Genomic DNA, 12,208 nt, shown 5'->3' with positions numbered 1-12,208 from the left:
GGCAACAGGGTTGTTTAGCTGGCTACCTATTTATTTTCATGAACTGAAGGTCAATTTCAATAGGCAAACAACAAGTGGCAACCTTGCGAATACTTACAAAGATTCCTAAATCAATAATGAAAATGACTGCGGTTTCTACTGGTCATTGTTTTCAGGCTGGTTGTACTGCTCATTGTTTCCAAGCTAAAGCTAGCTACCCCAGAAGTTGCGGTCGAACAAATTATGCTTTATTAACAACGCGGTATTGTAAACACATCATTCGTGGCCGGTGTTCACTTGTTTGCAGACTTTGTTGTACAGCTTTGACAGTGCTACTGTATCTTTTTTGACATGCAAAGACCCAAACAGCATTCCATAGTATGTATGTTGTGAAGCTAATAGCAGTGACACTATTACTGTGTAACTCCGGTAGGGCAACATCTGAAAAATAGCACACTTGGTAGTGTGTACCGGTGCTCGACCAGTCGGCGAAAGCCAACATCACCCACGACTGAGTACGGTTGATTGTCAAGGGCAATTAATTCCATTATCTTGGCTTTAATGGATTTGGCCTTTGAGTTGTCTCGCTGAAATGTTCTTACTCTTTCAAATGAGTGCTCGACTTGTTGACTGCTCGATCCACACAGCACACATTGTGGACTAGGTTAGGAATGCTGTGTTGCACGTGTAGCGCAAAATTCTACGTGGAGCCATTACGTCCTGTACCTACGTTATATAGGTATGCACGGTAGCTTTGACATCGGATTTTAATATTGTTAAACTAGACATCGGCCAATACCAATGTTTGCAATTTTAGCTAATATCGTCCGATTCCGATATGTTCACTGATATATCGTGCATCCCTACTAAAAATAAATGGAAGCAGGTGATAGAGTGAGTGAGTAAATGGTCAGGATTGTAAGTGAGGAGCAGTGACAAACTCCATTTTATAACATGTATTAAATGCCGTGTTGTGATTCCTGTAACTCTCCTCCCAGCAGGGAACCATTTGTTACATGTTCTAGTTCTCAAAAAAAAAGTTTACTCTGTTACTGAACAGAGCACTTTTCAATTGATAAAAAGTGACTAGCAGGCTGTTTGATTTCCACACTGAAATGAAATGATGTGCTTTCAGTTAGATGATCCCAGATCATAAGTAATAAGACAAAAGAGTGGGTGATGAGACGTGGCAGAGAGAGACATTGGACTTTTGGGGGGTGGGGTGGGAGTAAACTGGTATTTCTATTACCTAGCTGTAGGCCACAGAGGCGTAGACGAGAGTCCATGGAGGTGTGCAGCCGTCTCTTCTTCCTCCAGCAGCGGGCAGGGTATGTATACATCTGACCTGCAGCCACCCCTATAATAATAATAATAAATGAAACTATTCATTACAACCTCAAACTGCTAAAGACAGACACACAGAGACAGGAACTAAAGAAAACACCTTTCAATCACCCCCACCCAGATACATAATGTGTTGCTTACTGACCCTAAAAATATCCTTACACGGGTGTATACAGTGTACTCGTGAAGTATTCAGACCCCTTCCACTTGACATTTTGTTACATTACAGCCTTATTCTAAAATGTATTAAAGAAAAACATTTCCACATCAATCTACATACATACATACATACATACATAATGACATGAGTGAAAACAGGTTTTAGAAATGTTTGCAAATGTATAATAAACATTTACATCGGAAATACCTCATTTTACTGACCATAATTTTCACCATTGGACTCTGTAGGTGAACGGATGATCTCTGCGTGTGTGGTTCCCACCGTAAAGCATGGAGGAGGTGGTGTGATGGTGCTTTGCTGGTGACACTGTCTGTGATTTTATTTAGAATTCAAGGCACACTTAACCAGCACGGTTACCACAGCATTCTGCAGCGATATCCCATCTGGTTTGCGCTTATTGGGACTATCATTTGATGACCCAAAACACAACTCCAGGCTGTGTAAGTGCTATTTGACCGAGAATGAGAGTGATGGAGTGCTGCATCAGATGACCTGGCCTCCACAAACACCCGACCTCAACCCAATTGAGATGGTTTGGGATGAGTTGGACTGCAGAGTGAAGGAAAAGCAGCCTACAAGTGCTCAGCATATGTTGTAACTTCTTCAAGACCGTTGGAAAAGCATTCCTCATGAAGCTGGTTGAGAGAATGCCAAAAGTGTGCAAAGCTGTTATCAAGGCAAAGTGTGGCTACTTTGAAGAATTTGTTTAACACTTTTTTGGTTACTACATGATTTCATATGTGCTTTTTCATTGTTTTGTTGTCTTCACTCTTATTCTACAATGTAGAAAATATTAAAAATAAAGAAAAACCCTTGAATGAGTAGGTGTGTCCAAACTTTTGGCTGGTACTGTATAGTGTAGACTACTGAATAGCCTATTCATGCCGAAGTTAGAGCGGCTCAACTCTTTTGCATTTTCAAAAAATGATGGTTCTCAAAAAGAGTTTTGGAATAGCTACCATAATCCTGTTGTGATGAATAATAATACTTAGCTTTGTATTGTTCTTCTCGTGGATTTGCTCAAACTGTCTTCCAAGTTATTTGCAAGGGACTTGTTGGAAGAGTGATGTGTTATGTAGGGTTTGGGAGAGAGAGCGAGAGAGGGAATGAAACCCAGCCATTGTTTCACTCACACTTCCTATTGTATTGTTTTCACTGATCCTCAATCTGCTCTGCCTGTCACTAACACTGTGCAACATACCAGTGAATGTGATCGTGCCTAATAGAGGAGCACTAGCTGGTTCTGCCTGGTGTCTACAGACTCTCCACTGAGAGAGGGCCTTCTCCTGTAGCTGGGCAGAGGTAGCTAGCATTGCAGCAAGCCGGAGTAAGTTGCTGGCTGTCTGACTGGCGGGGGTAGAGGGAGACTCAGGCTGCATGCAGAATCAGCTCCTTGCTGCAGGCTGCCTGCTCTATTTTTAGCCTGCAGCTCCAAGGGGGAAAGGCTGTCTAGTTGTGGAGAGTTGAAAGTCAACGTGTGCAGACACATTGGTGATGGGCTTCGGTGTGAATGAGCCCTCAGAGTAGCTAGCATATGGTAGTTAGTGAATACCCCTGGCTCTCTCTCTTCTATCTCCCAACTAGGGTTGTCACGATACCACATCTTTTACTTCGATATTATACCAGGTTTAATATCATGAGTCGATACTCAATACCAAAACAATACCTGATACCGAAACGATACCACGGCAAAACAACACACACACACACAAAAAGCTAGTCATAAAATAACCACTGGGCTTTATTTTTTTTAAACGTGAAAAATATCTTGATAACTGGTAGAACAAATAAAACAACACATTATATATTCAAACACCATATTAAATAACATAAAAATACCTTACATTTTCCAAAACCATGTCTGAGACTCGGAGCTAGTGCTGAGCAACTTATGCTTTTTGAGGTCGTTTCGGTTCGATTATTTAAAAATATTATCACAGATTTCGGTTTCAATGTAATATTTTTAAACATTAAATGCTTTGTGCATTATGTGGGATGAATGCTGTAACAACACAGAATAAAACAAAGTCCCATGATGGTAGTGACTGCCCATTACTGCTTCACATTACTTTCCTTTAATAAAATATTCAATTGTGAATAAGGCATACTTTTATGACTGCTGAACTATCAATCACTTAGATGAGGTATTCCCAAACTGGGGTACGCGCAATGCCGTCAGGGGTACGCCAAATAAAAATGTGATTCACATAAAAATATATATATAATCTTCACATTTTCAAACAGTCAATTTATATTTTCCAACGGGGCTATACATTTGGGTGAGTTTTTTCTCTCTCGCCTGAGTAGCCTCGTTTCACTGCCAAAAATAAAATTCAACCATTTAATGTTCAGCGAAATAACAACACAATGTCAAATAAAGGTAGCCTAGTCAAATAATGAACATCCACTCACATTAACCGCTACTCTCTTGCGGGAATTCCACTAACGGTCCGTATGTAACCAAACATAGCTGTTGCTCATTCCGTTTGCTCGAAAATTGATAAATGGTCAAAATAAATGAGTAAAGACCCGCGTCAATAGAGACACATAAAAGCTCTACTAGTAGTACTGCTACTACCAGCAGTACTACACCTGCACCTGTCGACGACACGAGTTGTTCTGCTTCCACGAGCACATCCAATGCTAGCATCAGTAATTCTACATTTGTTGTTAGCCCAGCTAGCATGGACACTGACAGTTGTGAATCTGATGCAGCCGAAGAGCTACTGCCCCCTTACCCGGGAAAGCACCGAACAACAGACAGGGACGTTGGACCATCGAAGAGGCGCAAATATGATGAAAACTACATTGATTTGGGGTTCACTTATATTCGGAGTAGTGCCTTTCCTCAGCCAGTGTGTTATATGTGCAAAAGTACTATCTCACAACTCGATAAAACCTTCACTCTTGCACAGACATTTAGAAACAAAACATGCCAATTTTAAAAATAAGCCACAGGAGTTTTTTTAGAATTAAGATGACTTTCGAGTAGTAAGACATGTATAAAAGCAACAGATGACATCAGTGACATGGCAGAAGATGTTTTGAAACAATTACTGCTTCACATACAAGCCAGTGAATTCTGTGCATTACAGCTGGATGAGTCAACAGACGTGGCGGGCCTGGCACAGCTCCTGGTATATGTCCGTTACGTTTATGGGGGGGTCAATTAAGGAAGACATCCTCTTCTGCAAACCACTGGAAATCAGGACAACAGGAGACTATATTTTTTAAGTACTGGACAGCTTTGTGACATCAAATGGACTTTGGTGGTCAAGATGTGTTGGTATCTGTACTGATGGCACAAAAGCCATGACAGGGAGACATAGTGGAGTGGTAACGCGCGTGCAAGCAGTTGCTCCCGACGCCACTTGGGTACACTGCAGCATCCACGAGAAGCTCTTGCTGCCAACGGAATGCCTGACAGCTTGAAAGACATTTTGGACATTACAATGAAAATGGTTGACTTTGTTAAAGCAAGGCCCCTGAACTCTCGACCATGTAATGCTTTTACAACACACAGAATTGCGCTGGTTATCAAGGGGCAAAGTACTGACACATTTTTTTAAATTCAAAAGACTAAAACAAAGCTGTTGTTACGCTACTTGCACTAATATGCAGTGCCTGTTTGTTAACTATTTAACTGTATTAGAATGCTTAAAAGGCCGTTTTTTTTATTTTTAATATCGGTTAACGGTTATCGGTATTGTTTTTTTTTTGGCAAGGAAAATATTGATATCGGTATTGGCCAAAAATGTAATATCGGTGCATCACAAATTTTTTGCTGTTCACTTCTTCACTCCCACTCACACACATTAAGGGGGCTTTCACACCAAATTGGTTTGGAGCGTTTTTTACGAACTCTGGTGCGTTTCCCCCCTTAGTTCGGTTCGTTTGGACTGGTGTGAACACTATATGCACTCGAGAGCGCACCGCACTGTGGTTCACTCAAAAAAGGTGGTCTCTGTCTGATTCCATTCGTAGCATGGTTTGCTGCAGGTGAACACGCAGTCCGGACCAAACACAGGAAAAGAACCAGAGGTGTGCAGTATTATTTGTTGTTTGACTGCGAGTATTATGATGAAATGCACACAGTAGCCTCCCAAACTGATATCTCTGAAACATTTGAGCGCATCCGATGCAGATTAGAGGAGATGAGGCTATGCAGCTGATATACACTACATGATCAAAAGTATATGGACATAGAACTTCTTGTATAACATCTCATTCCAAAATCATGGGTATTAATATGGAGGTGGTTCCTCCCTTTGCTGCTATAACAGCCTCTGCTCTTCTGGGAAGGCTTTCCACTAGATGTTTAAACATTGCTGCGGGGATTTGCATCCATTCAGCCACGCGCATTAGTGAGGTCGGGCACTGATGTTGGGCGATTAGGCCTGGCTTGCAGTCGCAGTTCCAATTCATCCCAAAGGTGTTCGATGGGGTTGAGGTCATGGCTCTGTGCAGAGCAGTCAAGTTCTTTCACACAAATCTCGACAAACCATGTCAGTATGGACCTCGCTTTGTGCACTGTCCTGCTGAAACAGGAAAGGGCCTTCCCCAAACTGTTGCCACAAAGTTGGAAGCACAGAGTCGTCTAGAATGTCATTGTATGCTGTAGTGTTAACATTTCCCTTCACTGGAACTAAGGGACCTAGCCCGAACCATGAAAAACAGCCCCAGACCATTATTCCTCCTCCACCAAACTTTACAGTTGGCACTATGCATTGGTGCAGGTAGCGTTCTCCTGGCAACCACCAAACTCAGATTCGTCCGTCGGACTGCCAGATGGTGAAGTGTGATTCATCACTCCAGAGAACGCGTTTCCACTGCTCCAGAGTCCAATGGTGGTGAGGTTTACACCACTCCAGCATTGCGCATGGTGATGTTAGGTATGTGTGCGGCTGCTCGGCCATGGAAACCCATTTCATGAAGCTCCCGACGAACTGTTATTTTGCTGACGTTGCTTCTAGAAGCAGTTTGGAACTCGGTAGTGAGTGTTGCAAACAAGGACAGATGATTTTTACGCGCTTTAACACTCGGCGGACCCGTTCTGTGAGCTTGTGTGGCCTACCACTTCGCAGCTGAGCCGTTGTTGCTGCTTGACGTTTTCCATTTTACAATAACAGCACTTACAGTTGACCGGGGCAGATCTAGCAGGGCAGAAATTTGACAAACTGACTTGTTGGAAAGGTGGCATCCTATGACGGTGCCACGTTGCAAGTAACTGAGCTCTTCAGTAAGGTCACTCTACTGCCAATGTTTGTCTATGGAGATTGCATGGCTGTGTGCTCGATTTTATACACCTGTCAGCAACGGTTGTGGCTGAAATAGCCGAATCCACTCATTTTAAGGGTTGTCCACATACTTTTGTATAAACAGTACTAGTCAAAAGTTTGGACACACCTACTAATACACCAACTCATTCAAGGGTTTTCCTTTATTTTTTATTATTTTCTACATTGAAGAATAATAGTTTAGACATCAACACTATGAAATAACACATGGAATCATGTAGCAACCAAAAAAAAGCGTTAAACAAATCAAATATATATTTTATATTTGAGATTCTGCGAAGTAGCCACCCTTTGCCTTGATGACAGCTTTGCACACTCTTGGCATTCTCTCAACCAGCTTCATGAGATAGTCACCTGGAATGCATTTCAATTAACAGGTGTGTCTTGTTAAAAATCAATTAGTAGAATTTATTTCCTTCTTAATGCGTTTGATCAGTTGTGTTGTGACAAGTTGGGGGTGGTATACAGAAGATGGCCGTATCTGGTAAAACACCAAGTCTATATTATGGCAAGAACAGCTCAAATAAGCAAAGAGAAACGGCAGTCGTCCACCATTACTTTAAGACATGAAGGTCAATCAACCCGCAACATTTCAAGAACTTTCAAAGTCTCTTCAAATGCAGTCGCAAAAACCATTAAGCACTATGATGAAACTGACTCATGAGGACCGCCACAGGAAAGGAATACCCAGAGTTACCTCTGCTGGAGAGGATAAGTTCATTAGAGTCACCAGCCCCAGAAATTGCAGCCCAAATAAATGCTTCACAGAGTTCAAGTAACAGACACATCTCAACATCAACTGTTCAGAGGAGACTGCGTGAATTCTGGCCTTCATTGTCAAATTGCTGCAAGCAAACTACTACTAAATGGACACCAATAATAAGAAGAGACTTGCTTGGACCAAGAAACATGAGCAATGGACATTAGACCGGTGGAAATCTGTCCTTTGGTCTAATGAGTCCAACTCGAGATTTTTGGTTCCAACCGCCGTGTGTTTTTGAGACGCAGAGTAGGTGAACGGATGATCTCTGCATGTGTGGTTCCGACCGTGAAGCATGGAGGAGGTGGTGTGATGGTGTGGGGGTGCTTTGCTGGTGACACTGTCTGTGATTTATTTAGATTTCAAGGCACACTTAACCAACATGGCTACCACAGCATTCTGCAGCAATACGGCATCCTATCTGGTTTGAGCTTAGTGGGACTATCTGTTTTTCAACAAGAAAATGACCCAACACACCTCCAGGCTGTGTAAAGGATATTTGACCAAGGAGAGTGATGTTGTGCTGCATCAGATGACCTGGCCTCCACAATCACCCGACCTCAACCCAATTGAGATGGTTTGGGATGAGTTGGACCGCAGAGTGAAGGAAAAGCAGCCAACGAATGCTCAGCATATGTGGGAACTCTTTCAAGACTGTTGGAAAAGCATTCCAGGTGAAGCTGGTTGAGAGAATGCCAAGTGTGCAAAGCTGTCATCAAGGCAAAGGTGGCTACTTTGAAGAATCTAAAATCTAAAATCTATTTTGATTTGTTTTACACTTTTTTGGTTACAACATGATTCCATATGTGTTATTTCATAGTTTTGTTGTCTTCACTATTATTCTACGATGTAGAAAATAGTACAAAATTAAGAAAACTCTTTGAATGAGTAGGTGTGTCCAAATTTTTGACTGGTACTGTAAGTATTCAGACCATTTGCTATGAGACACGAAATTGAGCTAAGGTGCATCCTGTTTCCATTGATCGTCCTTGAGATGTTTCTACAACTTGGAGTCCACCTGTCGTAAATTAATCTGATTGGATATGATTTGGAAAGGCACCCGTCTATATAAGGTCTAAGAGTTGACAGTGCATGTCAGAGCAAAAACCAAGCCATGAGGTTGAAGGAATTGTCTTTAGAACTCCGAGACAGGATTGTGTCGAGGAACAGATCTGGGGAAGGGTACCAAAACATATCTGCGGCATTGAAGGTCCCCAAGAACACAGTGGCTTCCATCATTCTTAAATGGAAGCAGTTTGGAACCACCAATACTCTTCCAAGAGCTGGCCTCCCAGCCAAACTGAGCAATCAGGGGAGAAGGGCCTTGGTCAGAGAGGTGACCAATAACCTGATGGTCACACTGACAGAGCCCCAGACTTCCTCTGTGGAGATGGGAGAAGCTTCCAGAAGGACAACCATCTCTGCAGCACTCCACCAATCAGGCAGGCCTTTATGGTAGAGAGGCCAGACGGAAGACACCCCTCAGTAAAAGGCACATGACAGCCATCTTGCAGTTTGCCAAAAGGCACCTAAAGGACTCTCAGACCATGAGAAACAAGATTCTCTGGTCCAATAAAACCAAGATTGAACTCTTTGGCCTGAATGCCAAGAGTCACGTCTGGAGGAAACCTGGCACAATCCCTATGGTGAAGCATGGTGGTGGCAGCATTATGCTGTGGGGACGTTTTTCAGCGGCAGGGACTGGGAGACTAGTCAGGATCAATGGAAAGATGAACAGAGCAAAGTACAGAGAGATCCTTGATGAAAACCTTCTCCAGAACGCTCAGGACCTCAGACTGGGGCGGAGGTTCACCTTCCAACAGGACAACGACCATAAGCACACAGCCTAGACAATGCAGGAGTGGCTTCGGGACAAGTCTCTGCATGTCCTTGAGTGGCCCAGCCAGAGCCCGGATTTGAACCCAATCCAACATATCTGGAGAGACCTGAAAACAGTTGTGCAGCAACGCTCACCATCAAATCTGACAGAGCTTGAGAGAATATGCAGAGAAGAATGGGAGAAACTCCCTAAATACAGGTGTGCCAAGCTTGTAGCGTCATACCCAAGAAGACTTGAGGCTGTAATCGCTACCAAAGGTGCTTCAACTGAGTAAAGGGTCTGAATACTTATGTAAAAGTGATATTTCAGTTTTGAATTTTTTTCAACATTTGAAAACATTTCTACAAACCTGTTTTTGCTTTGTCATTATGGGTTATTGTGTGTAGATTGATGAACAAAAAAATACGATTTAATCTATTTCAGAATAAGGCTGTAACGTAACAATGTGGAAAAAGTAAAGGGGTCTGAATACTTTCCGAATGCACTGTATATGAATAGTTCTCCCTGGAGGTAACATGAACACTATTGGATATCATTATATTAGACATGTTTGTAGCTGTAGTGGCCAGAGGGATATATTTAGACAGATGCCATTACCCACTAAACGTCAACTGAATGATAGTTTTAAGGCTATTCCATGCTAAAAGATTGATGCCGAGACTCCAATTTTCCACTTAAAAAAATATATGTCAAACAAAAACCAATGATTGCAAAGTTAAACAAACCATACAACTGTAGTATGCAAAATGACTACTTTGAACAATTTCAACTGAACATTTAACAAAAACACATTTACTTGAATAACAGTGCAGATGCAAAGTTTGGTAAGAGAATGACAGCACAAACCGCAATCATTGTTTTTATTTGACATACATTTCAAAGTGAAAAATCTGAGTCTCAGCAACACTGTTGGCGTGGAATTGCCCTTTAGTAAACCACAGAGCCAGCCATCATAACTCCCAACCAACAGAGTAGTGCTTCTCTACCCACCAGGGCTGCGATGGTGGCGCTCCATCCAGATGTAGCAGTTGTTCTGTGCCACACCGGTCTGGGAGTCCAGGAAGGGCAGGCGCACGCTGCGCTCGGCACACAGGCGGGCATTGTAGCTGCGGCACTGCTCAATGGCCTCTTTGTAGAACTGGTCACCCAACCTGCAGCAGGGAGACCATTCAGACAGAGGTCAACACCACATGTGGTTGGCACAAACATGCATTTGGTTATGTGGCTGTTATAGACACTGAAATAGGCCCAAATACCAGATTAGTGGCTAACCAGACAATTCATTTCAGCCATGACTCACTGACCACCATGGACCACTAGAAATATCCCTACAGACCGTATGTCTTCAGGGGACGAGAAGTTTCCATTTGACTGTCATATACATTAAGCCATGTAGATCTCGTAGACCTCAACCCAGCCCCAAACAAAACTATAAGATGAGTTTGTATAGGCCGTCATTGTAAATAAGAATTTGTTCTTAACTGACTTGCCTAGTTAAATAAAGGTTCAATAAAATAAATAAATAAAAGGTTTTCCTGATCTGACAGATTATACACCATGTAAAACATTATAGGGTTGGTGTTGGCTACATTCTGGAAGCATATTTTCACCTCTTCATCCTCTGTACTGCTCTGTCGGCATACAATCAGGGATGGCGGGTCATGGGCCGTTCCCTAGCGACCAGCAGAAAAGCAATGATGATTACAGTCAGCTTTTAAATCATGTTAATCACCAGGGTCAATCAAATAATCAAACAAACACTATTCCCAGGATCTTCAACCACTGATTGAAGTGGCTCTACCATGGAGAAACAACATGACTAAGATTAATGTTGTCTGTGTGATGCTTACATTGCTCTTTGCGGAGACTGGCGTGACTTTCATATAGCCTAGCTCAGGGTTCCCCAACTGGCGGCCCGTGGCCCAAATTGGCCCCTCAAGTTCTGAGCAAAATCTATAATATATATATATTTTTTTTGCACTTTCATTCATTCATTTCAAGACTGTAAAACACCAGAAAATCAGCTCCAAGTGAGGTTTGAAATGATTATGTTTTAGATAAATATTGTATCTGTTTGGGCTTCTTGCGGTCAATTCGCAGTCTACAAATGATTTGTAATTACGTTGTGACCCCCTGACCATCCGCTCAATAGAGAAAATAATAATAATTGGCCTGCCGCTGAATCTAGTTGATGATCCCTGGCCTTTCCTTTCATCATCTGGAAGAAAAATCTGGCCTTCACGGCCACTTATAATCTCCACCCGGCACAACCAGAAGAGGACTGGCCACCCCTCAAAGCCTGCTTCTTCTCTAGGTTTCTTCCTAGCTTCCTGCCTTTCTAGGGAGTTTTTCCCTAGCCACTGTGCTTCAACATCTGTATTGCTTGCTGTTTGGGGATTTAGGCTGAGTTTCTGTAAAAGCACTTTGACATGTGCGGATGTAAAAAGGGCTTTATAAATACATTTGATTTGATCATGACCTCTGGGTCGCTGGGACATGACTGAATCACATGACTGATTCTACACAGTAGTGAGCTTTGGTTTCTATTTAGGGTGATGAATTAATGAGGAAGATGATGTGCTAGGCGAGGGCATCACAATATAGAATGTGTTCAAAGAGTTTCATGTCTAACATATAAAAATGTACAGACACTACTACTGCTAACATTATCTTAATGATCTTATAGTTTGTGGTGCTTTTTTCCAATGCAGGTGATAGTTTGGCAGCCCCTTAGGGTATCAATGTTAATATTTGCTGTGAAAGGAGGAGATTTCACATTCAAACCTTCAGTCCCTGCCACACAGCTC

General features: G+C 42.4%; 1 protein-coding gene across 1 annotated transcript in view; it reads right to left on the bottom strand.

The window, feature by feature from the left end:
• The window catches only part of LOC111968753 (zinc finger protein DPF3), a 44,262-nt gene that overhangs the window by 17,155 nt on the left and 14,899 nt on the right, over positions 1-12,208 (bottom strand). Inside the window, exons 2-3 of the mRNA XM_023994604.3 lie at positions 10,392-10,552; positions 1,229-1,336 (exon numbers count right to left, since the gene is read on the bottom strand). Of these exons, the coding sequence (XP_023850372.2) occupies positions 1,229-1,336; positions 10,392-10,552 (269 nt within the window). The remainder of the gene's footprint in view (positions 1-1,228; positions 1,337-10,391; positions 10,553-12,208) is intronic.

Source organism: Salvelinus sp. IW2-2015, linkage group LG9, assembly GCF_002910315.2.
Source record: "Salvelinus sp. IW2-2015 linkage group LG9, ASM291031v2, whole genome shotgun sequence".
Classification (NCBI taxonomy): Eukaryota; Metazoa; Chordata; class Actinopteri; order Salmoniformes; family Salmonidae; genus Salvelinus; species Salvelinus sp. IW2-2015.
This window is presented reverse-complemented; position numbering and strand designations above follow the sequence as displayed.